Here is a 21,767-nt window from a genome sequence, read left to right as displayed (position 1 = left end):
GGCTCCAGACTACTCTAGTGCCTTGAGCGATAGGATTACCCAAGACGCCTAGGGACTCGGTAGTGCTCGAGGCCCTAAAAGCGGACCGAACACCACGACCACCATGAAAGACTTCGGTCGGACATTACCGCACGTACGGTACACCTTTCTATGGACCGTTCTGTCGTTCTAGGAAAAAGTGGACACGCAGTAGGGTTTTGTGCGCGAGGAGACCGTCTCACCGGGCAAATTAGAATGCGAGGGCCCCCGAGGACGACTCGGGAACAAAATATTATTGAATGTAAATTCGTCTGAATTTAACCACTCACCAGACAGCTGTCAGCCTTTCGGCCAACCGATCCAGGAGGGGCATGCACTCCGAGCTCGGGGTGCCCGGGGACCTGGTTCCCACAGCCGGGGTGCCCGAGCATCAAGGGGCACATGAGGAGCCCGGGTCAGGCGATCTCGACTACTCACGCTTGAGCGGTAGGACCACCCGAGGACCCTTGGGACCGAGCAGCGACCTAGGCACTGAGGCTCTCGCGGTCGAGCTGCTTTTGCTTTTGATTGTCGATCTGTGACTTGAGAAAAAATGGAGAAATTCTTTGCTTGGTGCGCTCTGTTAGTGCGATACTCGTTATAGACTGCTCTCATTTTCAACCTGAGACCTCACGAATACCCTGACCGGCGGACAAGAGCAGACAGAGGCATAACCCAGAGGTCCTATGGTTCGGTGGCGCCCGGGTATGACAGACCAGACCGAGCACCGACAGCCCACCCCTGGGGCCTAGGCTCCAGACTGCTCGAGCAGCTCGAGCGATAGGATTACCCGAGAACCCCAGGGACTCGGTAGTGCCCGGGAGCCTGCCACGACACTGAACACCACATCCTACCACAACAGACGTAAGCCAGCGGCAACTGCCCGCGCGCATACCGATCGGGATTCTTTTATCAGCGGGGAAAAAGAGAGAGCGATTTTTTCTCGCACAATCGAGCATCTCACCTGACAGATTAAACATATGGAATCCAGAAAAACGAAATTAACATATGATTGCATATTAACATTCATATTGTATTGACAATTTTTTTTACAAGGTTGGGTGACTTACCCAGTTAGTGGTAGCCCCCGGTCAACTTGGGCGGGGGGGGGGGGGGAAGCTCCCGGCCTGGTTGACCTGATCTGCGAGCATGGCCATCTACGGGTAGAACTTGCGCAGGTGCTCGATGTTCCATGGGTTGGGGAGCGGTTGCCCGTCTTTTGCAGCCAGCTGGAAGGAGCCTTCTCGCGGGACACCGATCACGGTGAAGGGGCCTTCCCACATAGGGGACAGCTTATTCCTTCCTTCGCGCGACTGGACGCGTCGGAGAACTAGATCCCCCACCTCGAGAGACCGGGCCCGGACGTGGCGTTGATGGTAGCGCCACAGGCTTTGTAGGTAGCGGACTGCTCGGACAGTGGCACGCCGCCGGCGTTCCTCCAGATAGTCAACGTCGTCGCGCATCTGCTACTCCTGTTCGCCTTCAGAGTAGGCATGCACCCGAGGGGAGCCTAGAGTGAGCTCGGAGGGGAGGACTGCCTCAGCACCGTACACGAGGAAGAAAGGAGTCTCCCCGGTAGCGCGGCTTGGCGTGGTCCGGTTGGCCCATAGCACGGCGGGCAGCTCGTCGACCCACCCCTTTCCGTGCTTTGCGAGCACATCGTAGGTCCGGGTTTTGAGCCCCTTCAGTATCTCCGCATTGGTACGCTCGACCTGCCCGTTGCTCCGAGGATGAGCAACGGAGGCAAAGCAGAGCTTGATGCCGAGATCTTCGCAGTAGTCCCCGAACAGGGCACTTGTGAACTGAGTGTCATTGTCGGTGATGATTCGGTTCGGGACACCAAAGCGACTGGTGATGCCGCGGATGAACTGGAGCACCGTGTTCTTGGTCACCTTGATGACTGGGACCGCCTCTGGCCATTTGGTGAACTAGTCGATGGCGACGTAGAGGTACTCATAGCCCCCAATTGCTCGGGAGAATGGACCCAGAATGTCCAGCCCCCAGACCGCGAAAGGACATGACAGGGGGATGGTGTGAAGAGCCTGAGCTGGCTGGTGAATCTGCTTTGCATGGAACTGGCACGCTCTGCAGTGCCGAACCAGCTCGGAAGCATCCTGGAGAGCTGTAGGCCAGTAGAAACCTTGCCGGAAGGCCTTCCCGACCAGCGTGCGAAACGATGCATGGCCACCGCACTCGCCCACGTGGATCTCAGCGAGAAGCTCGCTACCTTCTGCCCGAGAGATGCATTTCAGGAGAATACCGTCTGGGCTACACCGGTAGAGATCCCCATCTACTATGGCATAGAGTTTGGACTGCCGAACAACTCTTTCGGCAGACGCCTCATCCCCAGGGAGGAACTTTTCCTTCAAGTACCCTCGGATGTCGTCCATCCACGAGGCATCTTGAGAACATTCAGCAAGCGCAACACACTCGTCGGACGGCGGCACCCTGACGGGCTTCCCACTGAGGGCGCCGCCGGGATCCCCTGAATTGAGTTCGAGGTTTCCCCTTCGCCCTGTTCGGCAGGCAGGACGGAAGGCCGTGTGAGTCTTACTTCAAAGACTCCGGCAGGGACGCGCGCATGGGAGGAGGCCAGGTGGGAGAGGTCGTCGGCCAGAGCGTTGTCGCGGCGAGGGATGTACCGCAGCTCCAGGCCGTCGAAGCACTTCTCCATCTTCCTGATTGCTGCCACGTACGCCGCTATTTGAGGATCCGTGCACTGGTACTCTTTGGATACCTGGTTGACCACCAGCTGGGAATCTCCCTTGACCAGGAGGCAACGAATCCCGAGGCCCACCGCGGCTCGGAGGCCAGCGATGAGACCTTCATATTCCGCCATGTTGTTGGATGCGCGGAACTGCAGCTGCACGACGTACCGGAGTTCTTCACCCGTTGGGGAGGTGAGAACCACTCTAGCCCCCGCGCCTTTCAGCGAGAGGGAACCGTCGAAATGCATGACCAGTACCCGGGCGCATCATGCCCGGGATATGCAGAGATCTCTTCTGGGACGACCTCAGGGACGGGCGTCCACTCTGCCATGAAGTCAGAGAGTGCCTGGCTTTTGATTGCCTGGCGACTGACAAAGTACAGGTCGAACTCCGCCAGCTCCACCGCCCATTTGACTACACGCCCAATGCCCTCTTGGTTCCAGAGTATGGGTCCCAGTGGGTACGTGGTAACCACCGAGACCTTGTGCGCCTGGAAGTAGTGGCGCAGCTTCCGGGAAGCGACAAACATGGCGTAGAGCAGCTTCTGAGCCTGGGGGTACCTTGTTTTGGCCTCCTGGAGGACTTCACTGACGAAGTACACCGGTTGCTGTACCTGGTGGGCCCGGATGGTGGCCTCGTCCGAGGGCCTGCTACAGCCCCTAGGCTCGGCGACGTGGTCGGGGCTGACCGGGTGCTCGGGCTCTACTCCCTGGTCGGGAGGAGCCGAGTGCTCGGGCTCGACCCCCTGCTCGGGAGGAGCCGCGAGGACGGAGGTGTGCCTGGGGCGGCTGGGAGCTAGAACCCAGCACCTGGCCCCGCGCACTCGTCGTGCTCCACCACCAGCACCATGCTTATGACCTGAGGAGTGGCCGATACGTAGAGTAGCAGTGGCTCACCTTCGGACGGAGCCACTAGCACGGGTGGTGAGGTGAGATATTTCTTCAGATCGCGGAAGGCTAGCCGGCCTCCGGCGTCCAATCGAAATGACCGGTCTTCTTCAGAAGCTTGAAGAGGGGGAGACCCTGCTCCCCAAGTTTGGAGATGAAGCGCCCGAGGGCCTCCATGCAGCCGGCGAGACGCTGAACCTCCTTGAGTCGAGTCGGGGGTCGCATCTGCTCGATGGCCCGGATCTTCTCTGGATTGGCCTCGATCCCTCGGCTGGAAACCAAGAAACCGAGGAGTTTTCCCGCAGGTACCCCAAAAACACACTTCTCGGGGTTGAGCTCCAGGCGGGTAGTGCGGAGACTATTGAAAGTCTCGGCAAGGTCTTCGAGCAGGGTGGCACGGTCTCAAGATTTGACCACGAGATCATCGATGTAGGCCTCGACGTTGCGGCCAACCTGCAAATCAAGGGTGATGCGGATAGCGCGCTGGAAAGAAGACCCAGCGTTGCGCAAACCAAAAGGCATTGACATATAGCAATAAGTCCCCACCGGGGTGGTGAAAGCAGTTTTTTCCTCATCCTCTACGGCCATGCGAATCTGGTGATAACCAGAGTTTGCATCTAAAAAACACAAGAGATCACATCCCGCGGTTGCATCTATAATCTGATCTATGCGGGGCAAAGGAAAAGGATCTTTAGGGCAAGTCTTGTTTAGATCGGTGTAGTCCACGCACATGTGGAGCTTGCCGTTGGCCTTCGGGACGATAACTGGGTTCGCCAGCCACTTGGGGTGGAGGACTTCTCGGATAAATCCGGCGTCAAGGAGCTTGCTGACCTACTCCCGGATGAATTCCTAGCGCTCAGGCACCTGCCGCCGGACCATCTGCTTCACCGGGCGTGCGTCCGGGCGCACAGCCAAGTGGTGCTCGATCACCTCCCTAGGGATCCCGGGTATGTCAGACGGTTGCCATGCAAACACGTCGGTGTTAGCCCGGAGGAAGGTGAAGAGCGCGCTTTCCTATTTGCCGTCCAGGTCACCGCCGATTCGAATGACCTGGGAGGCGTCTTCACCCACCACGACCTCCTTTGTAGGAACGGAGGCGTCGGCGGCGAGTCGGGGTTTGGATGAAGAGGGTCCCGGGCCCCCTGGACAGCCTTCGACCTCGGCCTGAGCAGAGACCAAGGCCAGGTATGACTGCTCAGCGCAGGAGACGGCACCGCTGGAGTCGACGGTCACGGAGATCGGCCTACTGGGCCCGGCATCTTGACCGTGAGATACGCATAGTGCGCAGCCATCATGAACTTCGCAAGCACCGGACGCCCGAGGATGGCGTTGTAGGGGAGGGGGAGCTCCACGACGTCGAAGAGGACGTTCTCCATGCGGAAGTTATCCTGACTCCCAAAGGTCACGGGCAGCTCGACCTACCCGAGGGGCAGGGAGTGCCCAGGTGTCACCCCACAGAACGGAAGCAACGGCTTTAGGCGCCTGGAGGGCACCTGCAGCTTCTCGAAGGCCTCCTTGGAGAGGAGGTTGAGACCTGTGCCCCTGCCAATCAGCATCCTGCCGACCCTTACATTGCAGATGGTGGGGGACACTACCAAGGGTAGTCACCCCACGCCTGCAGTACTGGCGGGGTGATCGGCTATACTAAACGTGATCGGGGCATCCGACCATCTCAGGGGCCTGGTGGCCTACTTGCTCGGGGTTGCCGAGCATACCTCGCACCGCATGGTCTTGATGCCGCACTGCGAGGAAGGCATATAGGCGCCTCCGTCGATGAAGGCGACGCTTTGCTCTGCCTCCTGAAAGCCGAGCTCTGCGTTGTCGGGGGCGGCCTCAGCGTCGCCTCCCCCGCGGGACTCTTCGCGCTCCCTTTGGCGCTGTTCGACGAGGCCCTTGACCGTACGGCACTCCGTGAGGTCATGCCATCTGGTCTGGTGGATTGGGCACCATTTGCCTGACTCGGGCCCCGCAAGAGCGGGGGCCCTTGCTGGAGCGGGAGCCGGAACCCTTATGGGAGCCGGAGCCCTAGGAGGGGCCCTGGCCGGGGCTCTCGTGGGCGCAGGCCGTCTGTCAGTGGCCGCCCGGCATTATTGCCGGTGGTCAGGCTCTTGGGTTGGCCTATGGGCGAGGCCCTGGGCCGGCTCGACGGGGACAGCCTCGCGCCTCCTTCTCTTTTTCTTTTCCCGCCTGTCGGAGCGGGAAGAACTTGGTTGATCGGCGGCGGGGCGCTCGGGGCGCGAAGCGTGCCAAGCCCGCGCCTCCGCCGCCTTGGCGCACTTGTCGGCCAGCGCGAAAAGTTCCGCAGTGGTCTCAATCTCATGCGTACCTAGCTTCTCGAGCATTCGCTCATCGCGGACGCCCTGCTGGAAAGCAACAATAACAGCGTGTGAGGTTATCCGCGGGATAGTGTTGCGGACCTGGCTGAAACCCTGAATAAAGCGCTGCAGCGTCTCCCCCTCCTACTGCTTGATGGCGTAGAGGTCGCACTCCAAGCCGGGGCGCGTGAACGTGCCCTGAAAGTTAGCCACGAACTGGTGGCAAAGATCATCCCAGGAGCTAATAGATCCTGGGGGTAAGTTCATGAGCCAATAACGGGCAGAGCCCCTCAAGGCAACATGGAAATAATTAGCCATCACCTTCTCGCTGCCACCAGCCACCTGGACGGCCGTAGTGTATATCTGGAGGAACTCAACGGGGTCGATGGCCCGTCGTACTTCTCCGGCAGCTCGGGGCGGAACTTGGAGGGCCATTTGACCCGGCAGAGCTCGCTAGTGAAGGCACGAAAGCCGGTGCCGTACTCTGTGGCGCGGGTGGCATTCCTGGGTGGTGAACGCCGGCGAGTCGGGGAGCCCTGGCGATCATAGGTCGGCAAGGAGGAAGCCTGGTCCTCGGCTTCGGCCTCCTGCCGGGTATCCCGCTAGCACTCGAGAGTGACACGCGCGTCTTCGAGGCCCCTCCGCTCGTTGAGACGCAAGCGGAGGTCCTGGGCTCCGGACGCGGCCAGGGGGGCGGCGCTCCGCCTGGAGGCCCCCTGGCCAGTGCGAACGTTACCCGACGATGAGCCGGTTCTAGCGGTGCCACGTTGGGTGGTGGCGCGAGAACTCTCGGCCAGTACCTGCCGGCAGGCAGTGTCGATCAGGGCAGCGACCTCCTGGAGCCAGCGGCCCTCCGGGGTTTCTGCCGTCGCCTGGACAGGCGGATGCCTAAGGAGCGCATGCGCTGCAAGCAGCGCGCTCCCAGGGCTGGCCTCGCCGAAGGCGAGCCTACGCCGGAGAGGCGCCGACGATGTCCAGATGCGGACCTGGCGGCAGGAGTTTCGACCACCGCCTGGGGGTTGGATGGTGGACCGGCAATGGCGGCGACGGCCCTGCTGGGCCCAGCGCCCAGGTCCCCTTGGGAGGGGAACGCCACGCGTGCAGATCGCGGATGCTGCTGGGACGTAGCAGCGGCTGGGGCCTCCTGTGCGAGGGGCTGCATTTCGCCGCTGGAACTGGAGCCGGAACGCTGGAGGCGGTGACCACCGGCCATTTTTTCTGCGGAAGAAAACAAACAAACAGATTCAGGGATGCTTCCCTCCTACCTGGCGCGCTAGCTGTCGGAGGATTAACTCCAGTCGCAGGGATCCCGAGAGACCCCTTTTTAGAGATTCGGTCGGGGGGATGATCCTGAATACGTTCGTCGGAGAAATAAATGGGAATGAATGCAACGGCCGGTGGTGGGGGTGTTGACCTAGTGCAAGAAGAAGTAAATGCATCGGAATTTAGACAGGTTCGGACCGCACGGGGGCGTAATACCCTACTCCTGTATGGATACTATAACTGTCCTGAGGAAGTCCCTCAAGGATGTACAGTCACAAACCAAATGGAAGCTAAATTACTTAGGCATAGCCAAATTTTAGTTTGGTACAGCTAGGTTGTAAACCAAACAGCCCCCTATTGCCTCCCGCCTCGAGCCCACACCGTTCTCATAGCCTCTCGTGCGTTCTCATAGCCTCTCGTGCACCATGCATCTGGTAGGCATGTTGCAAACATTTTTTGACTTGTTGCAATAGGTGTTTTGATTTGTTACATGTGCGCTTGGCCGGTGGGGACTGTGGCTCACGGTTGTCTCTCTTATGTTGCCCTCTCTTTGCTTCTTTTGCAGATTTGAGCACTCTCCTCACATCTGTTGCAGATGTTTTAGCTCACGTTCAGAAATGTTGCAAGAACTGTTTTTCAATTATGTCACTAATTTTTTGAAATATTACGATGTTGCATCCTCTTTGAATTTGTTTATTTGAGATTTCTAAATGACATTTCAATATGTTGCACCAGTGTCATTTTTATGTTTCATTTTAAAATATTGCAGCAATGTTTTTTATTTGTTGCAATTTTGGTTTGGTTTTGGCCCTTGTTGCACTAAGCCTTTCGGTGGTTTGTTGCAAGGGTTATTTGTTTTCTTGCATTATAAATTGTTGTTGGTGCAAATATGGAGGCAGTGTTGTCTCCTTGAGGCCATGCAAACATGTAATTTTTTGTGTTAAAACATTTCAGTTGTTCATATGGTTGCTTCGATGGTGTGAGTCTTGACACCTTAGGGAACCAACCTCGCGAGCACCCTCTTGAGGAACTAGGGAGATTCACTCCAATGTTGTAGGAAACATGACAATTTGTTATGGTGGGAGTTTTTCTCAAGATCAAACGGCCACTGATATTCTAATCAAATGACAAAATCTGCATCCGATGTTCAAACTGGTGGTCTAATTATTTTTACAAGAAATTTATTGTGTTTACAGAAGATGTTTACCTGCATGTTTGGTTCGAACCACAATTTGCCCTACTAAAATTTGGTTATGACTAAAGCAATGGCATCACCAATATTGCGAGTGATGGGCGTTTGGTCTGGAGCCATCTGGTTGCCAAGACAAAATAGTTAGGCCTCCCTTTGGTTTGGAGCCAATTACCTTACATATTTTTCCAAGAAGCTCTAAAATTGTTTGGTGGAACTTTTTTATATATTTTTAAATCAAAAAATTGCAAATATACGGATTTGTTTTGAAAAAATAAAAAATAGAGAGCTAGATGATAGTATCATCTACACTACAGAATGTTTTCAGAATTTTTCATAACTATTTCTATATTGTTTTGATTTTTGAAAATATTAAAACATAATATTTTTTATTTGAAATATATCATCCTTTCAACAGACTGACGGTGGTATATCACCCTCCAGACGAATGATTGGAATTAAGATTTGTAATTTTTCAAAACACACGTATACGTGCAATTTTTTATTTAGAAAATATAAAAAATAAAAATCTCTTGTTTGGTGCGCTTGTGGGCCCTTGGATCCGGTGCCTCCCACCCGCGCTCACGGCACGCAAAGCAACAAAAGGAGGCGTGGCACTAGCATCGACGGGTAGGGATTTCGGATTCCTTGCCCGCGACCCGAGCACGCCAATGACGCACGGGCCCCGATGTCACTCTCGCGCACCGTGTCAGCACTAAATGCGTGCGCAGCTCCCCAGAGAGCTCCAGAAAACCAAAAGCGAGCGGAATCGGATCTGGGGAAGGAGAAGAAGTCTAGAGAGCGAGAGAGAGAGAGAGAGAGAGGAGGAGGAGGGGAGGGGATCGATGGCGGACTGGGGCCCTGTGATTGTGGCGACGGTGCTGTTCGTGGTGCTCACGCCGGGGCTGCTCTGCACGCTGCCGGGGCGCGGGCGGGTGGCGGAGTTCGGCAGCATGCACACCAGCGGCCTCGCCATCCTCGTCCACGCCGTCCTCTACTTCGCCCTCGTCACCATCTTCCTCATCGCCATCGGCGTCCACATCTACGCCGGATAGCCGATCCGCGGCGAGCGCGACCGGGCGGTGCCGCTCGAAGCTGCCTGCTCGCTCGCTCGGTTGGTTGGTCACCAGCTCACAAGGTCCGTGGTTTTCTCTTGCCCCGTGAGCGCGATTGCCCGATGGGTTGTTGGTCCATGGCCTTTGGTTGTAATCGATCGAGACATTAGACATTGATGTAATCTTGTTACCATGAGTGTGAATCGGTGCTGTGCTGCTGTGTTGATGCGCTTCCCGGATTGATTGATCTGTTGTTCGGTTAGATGGTGCGATTGCTGTCCCTGCTCGCTTGTTCGAGGTGATTGATTCATCATGGATCGACCCACAGAGGCGACTAGTCTGGTTCGGGTGTTCATCCGAATCAGAGAGATGGTTTATGTCTCTCCAAGCCAACGCCTGCGAGTTCGACGCACATCGCGCTGCTCAGCATGTCTGGCTCCTCGGTGTTCATCGAGTTGAAAAGGACAAATGATCTCATGGCGCAACCACAACGGTGCATCAGCATGCGCGCACTCGTTTGTACGTGTCGCCGTATCGGTCGAATCCAACACGCGGGAATGCGATAAAGGTGCACGTAGCGGCGCATGGTTGTCACGATCCGATTGGTAACAGCAGGAGGGGAGGAATCAGAGAAGGGATTGGAGGTAGGAGAAGCAAGAACAGGAGTAGGGGAGGCAGACGGAGGATATAGTTTGAGTAGAATGTGTTCTGTTCTTTCTTGTTCTCCAAACTCACGCACACGCTGCTAGGTACTTGACGCCGCACGATTACACAGCCCATTCGTCGGCCGAATAGCGCACGCTGGGTAGCCCGTCTCACAGCTTGTGCCAGCGCTTGCGGGCCATCTCCTAGCTTGTTGGCGTCCTTCTCTCCGTGCGCGCCTGAGACTCCCGCCATAGCCTCATCCGTGACATCCCTCCTTCCTTCAAACACGGCTTGTCCCCAAGCCGAGGAAGTAGGGAACCAGTGCCATAGTTCGGATTCATCTTCTCAGGGAGCGAGCTCCGGCATATGATCACTCCACTAGACCAGGACTTGCCGCACCGCCTTGGAACCGCGCCGTAGAGGTGATGGTTCAAGATCTTGATTGGAGCTGAACAGACCACCTCCTCGTCATCATGTGGTGTTGGCAGAGAGCTGTGGACTGGTGTCGAAGGGGGTAGGCCTTTTTTCAGGAGGGAGACATGCACCACGGGATGGATTTTGCTACTCTTCGGCAACTGAAGTCTGTAGGCAACTTCACCAACCCGTGAGAACACCTGAAATGGACCGTAATAGCGAAAAGAAAGTTTGTTGTTAGCACGATTAGCAATGGAGGATTGCACGTACGACTGGAGCTTGAGGAAGACCCAATCGCCCACATCAAATGATCGTTCTGATCACCGTTTGTTGGTTTGGTCCTTCATATGTTGCATTGCTCTTTCCAGGTGCTGTTTAAGCAAGTTGGTTTTCAATTATCTATCTGCAATCAGGTGTGCGACATTCGGCACTGTGCATACTGCTGAATCAGTTAAGCCAAAGTGCTTGGGTGGATGTCCATACAGTGCTTCAAATGGAGAACAACAAATAGCAGAGTGGTATGTAGAGTTATACCAGAATTTGGCAGCTAACTAGGAATGCCATTTGCGGGGGAAAGTGATCACAAAGCAGCGGAGATAACCTTCCAGGCATTAATTTACCCGTTCTGATTGCTCATCGGTTTGGGGATGATAAGCCGAAAACATGCACAAGGTAGTACCAGCTGCTTTGAACAACTCCCTCCAGGAGTAGGGGAGGTGGACGGAGGATATAGTTTGAGTAGAATGTGTTCTGTTCTTTCTTGTTCTCCAAACTCACGCACGCGCTGCTAGGTACTTGACACCACACGATTACACGACCCATTCATCGGTCGGATAGCGCATGCTAGGCTTAGCCCGTCTCACCGTTTGTGCGAATGTTTGAGGCCCATCTTCTGGTTTGTTGGCACCCTTCTCTTTGTTTGCACGTGGGACTCACACCAAAGGTTCGTGACAATGGTGTGTATCATCATTGAGAAATGTGAGAAGTCGAATTTTGGCTAGATGTCTGGGTGGTGTAGTTGGTTATCACGTTAGTCTCACACACTAAAGGTCCCCAGTTCGAACCTGGGCTCAGACACGCAAATTTTTTATTTTTTTCATCCACCAGACGCGACGACACGCGCTGTCACTTCATTTTGACCATCTTCATTCCTGTATTTATCTTTTGATCTTTGTGATCTTTACTTCGGGAAGAAGATGCACATTAGCTTCCTTAAATGTTGCACCACCGAGATTTGTCCTCCACCGTTGTTTTCTGCAACGGAACGACTCAACAATATATACTGAGTAAATTTCATAAATCCATCATTTTTTTTAAAAATAATTACAAACCCACCACTTTTCTGGTCTATTCCTTAAACCCACCGATACTTTGAGCAAAATGTCACAAATCCACCACTTTTACGTTTTTGGCACTGTTTACTGACACGATGGTCTTCTATTATCAAAAATTAGTGGTTTTTTTTCTCCAAAAATCTTAAAAAATTTTGTATATGTTCTATAATCCATATAAAACCTATTTTAATTGGATTCAAAAAAGCATGTGTATAATTTAAACTAAAATTATAAAAAAAACCACTTTTATAACTTCTAACGATTGTTAGGGCTTCAAATAAAATCCCCAAAATCTGAAAAAATTCACTAATATTCTTCTTATGCGATGTACTAAATTTTAAATTTATTTTCAGCCATAGGTTATATGTTGAAAAAATGAGTTTCTAATGCTCCATTTATATGCAATAATTTTAAAAATACATATAAATAAAGCATTACAAAGGAACTCATTTTTTCACCATATAACCTATGGATGGAAATAATTTTAGAAATTATTATATCACATAATAATAATAATATTAGTGAATTGTTCCAGATTTTTGGGATTTTATTTGAGTCTCTAACAATTATTAAAAGTTATAAAAGTAGTCTTTTTCGGAGAATTTCAGTTTAAATTCTACACATGATTTTTAGGTGAATCCAATTAAAATGGGTTGCACATGGATTATAGAATGCGTACAAAAAGTTCTAGATTTTTGGGGAAACAAAATACCACTAATTTTTGGAGAAATAGAAGACCACTATGTTAGTAAACACCGGTGAACAGTGACCAAAAACGGGAAAGTGGTGGGTCACACTCTGCCCAAAGTATTGGTGGATTTGTAAAATGATCAAGAAAAATATTAGGTTTGTGACTATTAAAGAAAAAGTAGTGGGTTTATTAAATTTACTCATATATAGTTGATTTCTTCACCTATTCCCCAGCAAGATACAATCCTTCTCGGCATGCCATAGGCTCTGTTTCTTTGCCCGAAGCACATTCATAAAAAAAAAATCGCCAAGCAACTAAAAGAACTACCCATGTTATGGTCACAAATCACAATACCAATACTTGCATTGCCGGTGGATTCCTGTAAGGCTCCGCCCACATTCACCATGACCCAGCCATCTAGTGGTCGGATCCAAGACAAAAACCCTATTTTTATTGCCCATTTTAGATAATTTTATCACCCATCGATCAAGTTTGATTACCTTCCCATTCTCATCCATCTTCTGCCCGTGTTGACTACCAAGCAGCGATTCCCAATAATTCTGTAGAAAACAAGCGGAGCCGAGGATCGACGCATCACCCTTCGCATGAACTGCATCATTGCGCAAATGCCATGCTCACTAGAGAAGGAACAAAACCTGAGATTTAGCTTCTATTCCAATATTGTCAAGCAGCACAAGCAGCCATTCCGGACCAGTGTTAACGAAATTGCTCCCAGGTGGCAACTCCCAATCCTGGCGTAGTACCTCCTGGAACGCACGAGCTCTTATACAGGAAACCATCTCATAAAAACCTTTTTATTCTTTTTTAAGTACAAACATACACACTCGCACCCTACCATCTAAATCCGTACGTACCTAGGATTCTCCTAAACTCGAATCCAGGACGGGTGAGGCATTTGCTACCAACACCCCACCACGAACGCGAATATGGGACTATCCGATTACACTCGGGAGCCTTAGCCACGCGGACAACTAGCCGTTCACTCATGAAAACCATCTTCTTCCTCCATTCCACATAGCCTACAAGAACTATCAACTTCTAGATTTCTCCTCTTTAGGTTCTGTAAGGTAGGCAGCCCATTTCCCACAGTTATAAATAAAACAACGAGATATCGAACATGAGATATGGATTTTTAGATTAAAAATCTTTCTAGGAAAAAATCACGAACGCCAGTTAACGATCTTCACTGTATGGGAATACAAACGCAGGGGAATAACAATGAGTTATATGCTTTTCCCGTGTGACTTACAAGATGTATATATATCTAGTGGAAAAGGAAGACTTAAGTCAAATACGGAAACAAATATGTTAATCATTTCATAATTTGGATGCATCCCTAGCGAGGCTCATTTTATAATTTGGATCATGTATCAACAAACTCCACCTTGATATAAATTCGATCTTGTAGCGAACGAAGGATCATCAATAAACTCTCTTCAATAATAAATAGCACCGACACCAAAAGCCTCTGAGATTTAAACTACAACACCAACTAAACTTAAGCATAGCTCAAATTTAGTAGTATGAACTGGCTTTGCTATCATATCAGCAGGATTATCTTGTATACTTTAATATCACCTTGAGCAATGACACCTTGAATGTAATGATATTTTACATCAATGTGCTTTGTTCTTTCATAAAATATCTGATCTTTTGTAAGGTAAATAGCACTTTGACTATCATAGAATATAGTAATTCAAGAATTATCTCAACAGAGCTTAGTCTATGAATCGCTTAACCAAATAGCTTCATTGCATGCTTCAGAAATAATCATATATTTAGCTTCAGTTGTTGATAAAGTTGTGGGGGAAACATCCAAATAATATTCAAGTTAATCATCAAGTCGATCATTTACATAATCATGACTTCAACAATTAATCAGAATATCATCATAGTAGTTCAGGCACGTGTTTTGTGCCCAAGATCGGAACACATGACTTTCCAACATAAGCAATCATAACCAAACTTAATAAATAGCGAGTAATTAAATCATATTACAAGTTCTTAACATTTACAAGTTTAACAATTTACAACAAAAGGGATCTCAGAGGATACTAAAATTGATTAACTCCTAGCCAAAAGAGAAACTAGTAGCGGAAACAAAAGCTAAAGACAGCAAATAGTTACCTACTCATTCCCATCGCTAGCATCGGCGAGCATGAAGTAGCCAAACACTGCCTCTTCCTCACTGCAAAACTTGTAGAGCACCTGAGTACGAAGGTACTCGCAAGACTTAATCCATATAGGGTACATATAAATAATCTGACTACAAGGATTATGGATTGGACCATTAGCAAGGAAAAAGGGCACAAGGATGATTAAAACATATGCACCCGCAACCTAGACACATATGTGTGATCATCTAAACATAACCAACGTACCCTTTGAAACCTGTAACTACCAACTTGTACATAAATGTAAATAAAACCATAGTAATACATCAATAGCTAGCCATCAACATTACCCAACATACCATCCATACAATCATCCAACATTCGTAACTCTACGACCGACGCAAATGGACAGAAGCATGCTCATGACCGAGAGCCTGACAATTCGAATTGTTTTTATACCCTGCAGAGGGTACTCCTTTACCTACACGACTCGAGGACCATACGACTCACGTGTCCACACAGGCCAACACGAGGGGGTACTCGTGTCAACATTTCACAATAAGCCCCAACCATTTGACATACGCTGATAGGTGCGGAAGTCATCTAGAAATACTCCTAGAGCTAACTGGATACCCCTACAAGCACACCTGCTCACACCATCGACTCACAGACCAAAAGGTCACAGCTATAGATGTATTCATCTTATCGTTCCCATATGTGACATGTAATGAGTACGTAAAGTGCTAAAGCTAACTGCACCGACAGATGTTGCTTAACCGATGCAAAGCAGTCTATGGTGCCTAGCTCCTCTCCTGAACTACCCTGAGGAACTCCTCCGGAGAAAAAGACATACCGAACACCACTCACATCTCGTATCATCCTCACATATCATCCAACCATCGACATCATAATCAATATTCATGAATAATAAGTAAGCCCTAAGCTCACGAACATAGGTTGCACCATCGCTCAACTTCTACCGAGGACCTATGCTTTGCTAAGAATTTTGAATAACTTTCAAGTTAGACGTCAACAATGTTATCAAGGTTACAAGGATATGGATCATCAAATAACCAAGGTATGCCAATGCATCACATAGGTTCTACCCATAGAAGCCTGACATCGACTCATTGAACATGCAAACTTATATAAAGCATAATTTATCAATTTTAGACTCAACAATTCAAATCAAAGGGTGCAATATGCTTACATGCTTTCCTTGCTACTCTGGTGTTTGTCTGATACTTCCCACAAAGCATAATTTATCAATTTTAGACTCCACAATTCAAATCAAAGGGTGCAATATGCTTACATGCTTGCCTTGCTGCTCTGGGGTTTGTCTAATACTTCCCGCATCACACTCACAAAACTTCGGAAGGTTGGCGTTGCCTTCCCTCGCTTGGACCGGCGGCGTAACGCCCTCTAAATGAATCAAAATGCAATGCATAAACAAATGAACGATGGAAAAACATGCAAATAATGCATGCTTGAAGTATAATAGAGCGTCGAGCTTCAGAAACATTTACAAAAGACCGCTAAGTGATTAGGGTTTCGAAGTTTGAAACCCTGGATAGGGTAACCTAAGTATACCTAGATTTAACAGGCTGGTGGTTAAACTGACATAGAGGTGGCGGTCTAACCGGCGGTCAACAGAGAGTTTTTGCCTCTAACGGTTTGACCGTAGGCATGGTGGTGGTCAAACCGCCCACCAACGGTCAGACCTGCCCTAGTGGCGGTTATACTCATATATAAGTTTCAACTCAGATTCTCCGGTCCCAATTGGCAGTCAGACCGGTCCTAGCGGCAGTCAAACCACCAGACCTTGCTGGCAACATCTTTGCAGAGTCACAGGCGAGAAATCTAGTGAAACCTACGATAACGAAGGGTACCAAAATTCTCTTTGGGACTAATGGAGTGTTTTTAAAGTGATTTGGGTATCATTTACCGAGTTAAACTCAAAATACCCCATGGATTGAATCTAGGCTAGGTTGAACTTGGGCCTAAACGACACGAGGGTCGAACCAAGCTCAGAAACAATGGGAAAATGATAGGGGATATCTCACCTCAGCTTATGGAAGCTTTCTATTAGATTAGAATTCTTCGGGGAGGCTCTGATTCGCGGATCGGCTCCCGAAGTGGTGGTGAAGCTTGTAGTCGATGAACGGGTCTCCGGTAAGGGAGAAGAGAGGTAAAACTTGGAAGTCCTTCGGAAAGCTCGTGGGAGTTCTCACCTCTGATCTTCGGCCTTCGAACGTGACGAGTAGAGCTCTCTTTCTCTCTCTAGGGTCAAGTGGAGAGAGGAAGAATGAGAGAAAAGTGAGAGGGAGAGAGCAAAAGAAACTGTTCGATCTACTTAACCCGAGCATCTGTGTGTTGGTGGTCAGACTGCGAGCTTAGGCAATCAGACCGCAAGAAATACACGTGACTGCGCACCTTGCGGTCATACCGCAAGTGACACCGGTCAGACCGCGAGGGGATTCTTTTGCTGAAATTTTCCTAAGTCTCCACTCATCATCCTTCTTCTATTCTTTTCCTTCTCCAAGGTATGTAGGGATTCTCCAAAGTCCTCTAAACCATCTCTAAGTGTTTGAGACATGTTTAACTGGTTTTTGATAGACAAACACGTGCAAGCACAAGCGATGATGATTATGCCTACCTAATTACGTAATTAGTATTTTAGGACATGACAAACCTTCCCCTTAAGAAGAATCTCATCCCGAGATTCGGTAGACTTAGGGAGAAGGTGCTAGCAATAAAATGGAAAAGAATTCTTCGCTATTGGGGAAAGAATCATGTCGACCTTCAACGATGGAACGAAAAGACAGCGGGGAACCTTCACATGAGCTGGCGGTCAGACCGAAGCTAGGCCCGGTCAGACCACGGCTCGGTTAGACCACGAAAACTACGGTTCAACTGAAATCTATACAGAGAGTTTTGGGCTCCTATGGTCATACCGCTGGTGTGGTGATGGTCAAACCACCAACCAACGGTTAGACTGCAAGCTTTAGGCAATCAAACCAACCAGGGAGCAGAGAGTTTTGAGTTTCAAATGCCACTGGTGATCAGACCAGTAGACCAACAGCTATCAGACCACTAGGAGCATGACTCTCTCGGTTGGGTGGTTTTTTTTTGGTACAAACCCTTGGAACAAAATTTCTATTCAACATAGCGATGAATATAGACATGTGAGATGTTCCAATGTGCAAAAATTACACGGTATTTACAAGTTATCAAAAAGTTCAAGATATTCGGAGCAGATTTTATCCTCATGCTCCCAAGTCGCTTCATCTTCGGTGTGGTTGCTCCATTGGACTTTGATGAACTAAATTGAATGCCACCGAGTTTTGCATTCCGCTTCATTCAAGATTCGGATTAGTCGCTCACAATATGAAAGATCCAACTGCAACTCTTGGTTTGCAACTTCAATCACTTATGTTGGAACTTGAAGGCATTTCTTCAATTGCGACACATGGAAGACATTGTGAATGATGGAGAGGGACGAAGGCTAGTCCAATTTATAGGCCACCTCTACATACCAGGTAACAATCCAGAATGGTCCCACATATCGAGGTGCTGGCTTTCCTCTGACTTGAAAGCGTCGAACTCCTTTGAGTGAAGAAACCTTGAGATTCGTAAAGTTTTCAATATAAAACACAAGTTTTCTCTGGCGGCGATCCGCATAGCTCTTCTGTCATGACTGAACCATGAGGAAACACTTCCAAAAAGTTTGTTTCTGAGTTAGGTGTGGTGCCTAGTACTTCTAGTCCAATGGATCTCTATTGTGACAATAGTAGAGCCATTTCGCAAACCAAAGAACCTAGGTTGCATCAGAAGTCCAAGCACATACTGTGGTGCTATCAACTTATTCAGGAAACTTTAGGTCGGGGTGATGTGAAGATATGTAAGGTACACACGGATTTGAATATTTCTGATCCGTTGACAAAGCCACTCCCGCGGCTCAAGAATGAGGCGCACATGAGAGCTATAGGTATTAGATACTTACATGATTGACTCTAGTGCAAGGGGGAGATTGATGGTGATATGCCCTAGAGGCAATCATAGAGATGATTATATCACACATCTATATTTATGTACTATCAAATAATATGTTATTCTAAGAATGACTATCATTTACATTAATTGGCAAGTATGTGACTTGTTCATAAAACTCTTTGTTTATATCATGATATTATTCTTAGTCAATCCCTGATCGCATATCATTGTGATGATACATAAGACCAGCACATGTATTGATTGATGATCACGTTTCATAGATAATAGATATAAAGATACCATGTTAATAATGTGGATATTTATGTTAGAGAACATGATGTTTGATAGACCCACCTTGAGATACTGCTAGGATTATTATTTATGATGTGCCATCAATTGTTATCTCAAGTGGTGTACCTGCACGATCCTTAGACCAGAGATTGCCATTGATTCCCAGAATGTGTAGTGGCACACTTTAAGGTTGTCAAACGCTATTCCGTAACTGGGTAGTTATAAAGGTATTTTTCGGGTTTGCCATGAAATATGTCGTGGGGTATGAGCGATCAAGATGGAATTTTCCCCTCCTTGATAACGGGATAGATATCTCTGGGGCCCTCGAGGTAGTTGAATTGAGAAAGTGCATGGCCATGCCAATATGATTAAAGAGTTAATCATGATGAATCCACTACTTGACCAAGTGAATGGATGAGATATCACAAGGGTGACACGTATCGCACCTTGAGCTTGACTAGTATCGTGAGGCGAAGGGATCGGTGTATGTGTATATCAAGGTTCAGCCGATATGATCTTTTATGTATACTCGGGAGTCAACATGTCCTGCTAGGGACCGCTATTGATTTCAGTTTGGAAAGGATTTCTGAGTCATAGCCGTTTGTATATGAACCTAACGGATCACATACTTAATGGATTGAAACAAAACATATGAATTGGATTCGCATATAGGTTTTGATTGGATTGTGATCTATGATAAGTTAGAGTTCTAAAGGGCCTCCAACGTGGGAGCCCATTGGCGAGCTCTATATAAGGAGAGGCGTGGGTAGGTCGTGTTGAGGTTGAGCCACTCTAAAACCCTAGCCGTAGCCTTCCACACAATCTCCCAAAACCATAGTCGCGCATGCGGTGCTAGCACACCAGTGCTTGGTGTTTCTGCCCAGTACGTGTAGATATTGTAGAGGCGATGTTGCTATTGTGGCGCTGATCTTCTCGGTGAGTTGAACACGATGTGTTCGGGACTGGTCGCCAACCGTGTCGATGAGCACGACCACCTGCTCAGAGTTGGTCGAGGAGCACAACCACCTACTCGGAGTTGGTCGAGAAGCACGACCATTTGCTTGGAGTTGGTCAAGAAGCACGACCACTTGCTCGGAGTTGGTCGAGGAGCACGACCACCTGCTCGGAGTTGGTCAAGGAGCACGACCACTTGCTCGGAGTTGGTCGAGGAGCATGACCACCTGTGCAGGGCTAGTCACGGATCTGATCGAGAAGCTGCTCGAGGAGTTTGATGCGCACGACGTTGGATCGGTCTACTCCAACTCTTCTTCCCCTGCACTGCGCGTCAAGCAGTAACGATCTATGATCTCCTACTAGCATAATTTCCTAGGTGAATGCGGTAGAAAAAAATTTGTTTTAGGCTAGCGCAGCCTGCTCGTTCCCCAACATGACCATCAGTCTGGGGGTGATAAGCAATGATGTGGAAGATCTCGGTTCCCATAGCTTCATGAAGGCTCCTCCAGAAATGAGAAGTGAACTGAGTGCTTCGATTAGAAATAATCTTCTTCGGAATCACATGGAGGCAAATAGACCGAATACGTGGTCTTGATGGGGAGAAAATGAGCGGACTTTGTCAATCGGTCCATAATGACTAAAATTGAGTCATAGCCTTGAGAAGTTCTCGGCAATCTAGTAATGAAATCCATTCTGATTTCCTCTCACTTCCAAGAGAGAATAGACAAAGGCTAGAGTGTACCGACTGGCTTAAGATGTTCGGCCTTCACCCTTTGGCAGACATCACACTCAACAACATATCAAGTGATCTCCCGCTTCATACGAGTACACCAAAATCTGGACTTGAGGTCTTGGTACATCTTAGTACTCCTCGGATGAATAGATAGCAAAGAGTCATGAGCTTCATTCAGAATTTTCTTACTCAATGAGTCTACTCTCGGAACCACTAGCCGATTCCCAAACCATAAGACACCTTGATCGTCCTCAGAGAAATAAATAGCCTTGCCTTCTGTCATTTTGTCTCGGATTTAGGCCATGACTTGTCATCCTTCTTAGCTACTTTGATGTCATTCAAGAGGGTGGATTTGATCTCCAAATTTGTAAGAAATTCCTCCGAAACCATCTTGAGTCCAAGCCGTCGGAAATCATCACAAAGTGTGGTGACTCTGGGCTGGAGTGAGAGGCAATTGCATCGAGCCTTTCGACTCAGTGCATCGGCGACCATATTCACCTTGCCGGGATGATAATGCACTTCCAGCTCATAATCTTTGATCAGATCAAGTCATCTTCTCTGTCTCATGTTCAGATCAGCTTGAGTGAAGATGTATTTGAGACTTTTGTGGTCTGTATAGACACAACACAAATTTCCTAGCAAATAGTGGCACCAAATCTTCAGAGCATGCACAACTGCTACAAGCTCTAAGTCATGGGTTGGGTAGTTCTCCTCAAGGCATTTCAACTAACGTGAGGCATAAGCCACAACTCTGCCCTCTTGCATAAGGACACATCCGTGGCCTATGTGGGAGGCATTGCAATAGACGTCAAAACCTTTGTCCACTTTAGGCTAAGCGAGAATAGGAGCGATCGTGAGCAATTTCTTCAAGGTTTGGAAAGATGACTCACATTTACTCGACCACTCAAACATACTCCCTTGCTTCAATAGCTAAGTCATTGGCTTGGCAATCTTAAAGAAATTCTCGATGAACCGGCGATAACAGCCCGCAAGTCCAAGAAAACTCCAGATATCAGTGACATTCTTGGGTTGAACCCAATTGAGAATCTCTTGCACCTTGCTCGGGTCAACTGCGACACCATTTTCAGACAACACATGACCCTGAAAAAGCGACCTCCTTGAGCCAGAACTTGCACTTGCTA

General features: G+C 49.0%; 1 protein-coding gene and 1 non-coding gene across 2 annotated transcripts; both read left to right on the top strand.

Moving 5' to 3' along the window:
* The first annotated feature begins 9,015 nt into the window (after positions 1-9,015).
* Positions 9,016-9,659, top strand: LOC133923467 (uncharacterized). Its single transcript, XM_062368759.1, has one exon. It carries the CDS (start codon positions 9,100-9,102, stop codon positions 9,433-9,435), a length of 336 nt encoding a protein of 111 aa, XP_062224743.1. The 5' UTR covers positions 9,016-9,099; the 3' UTR covers positions 9,436-9,659.
* A 1,838-nt stretch (positions 9,660-11,497) lies between these two features.
* On the top strand, positions 11,498-11,571 carry TRNAV-CAC (transfer RNA valine (anticodon CAC)). Its single transcript has one exon. It is a non-coding gene; the product is annotated as a tRNA-Val (tRNA).
* Positions 11,572-21,767: the final 10,196 nt, after the last annotated feature.

Source organism: Phragmites australis, chromosome 7 (genome assembly GCF_958298935.1).
Source record: "Phragmites australis chromosome 7, lpPhrAust1.1, whole genome shotgun sequence".
Taxonomy (NCBI): domain Eukaryota; kingdom Viridiplantae; phylum Streptophyta; class Magnoliopsida; order Poales; family Poaceae; genus Phragmites; species Phragmites australis.
Note: the sequence above shows the minus strand (reverse complement) of the source record. Positions and strands in the feature narration are given on the sequence as shown.

Bases quoted from the DNA above. Each gene is read 5' to 3' on its own strand.
- LOC133923467 (XM_062368759.1), top strand. From the start codon at position 9,100: ATGCGTGCGCAGCTCCCCAGAGAGCTCCAGAAAACCAAAAGCGAGCGG.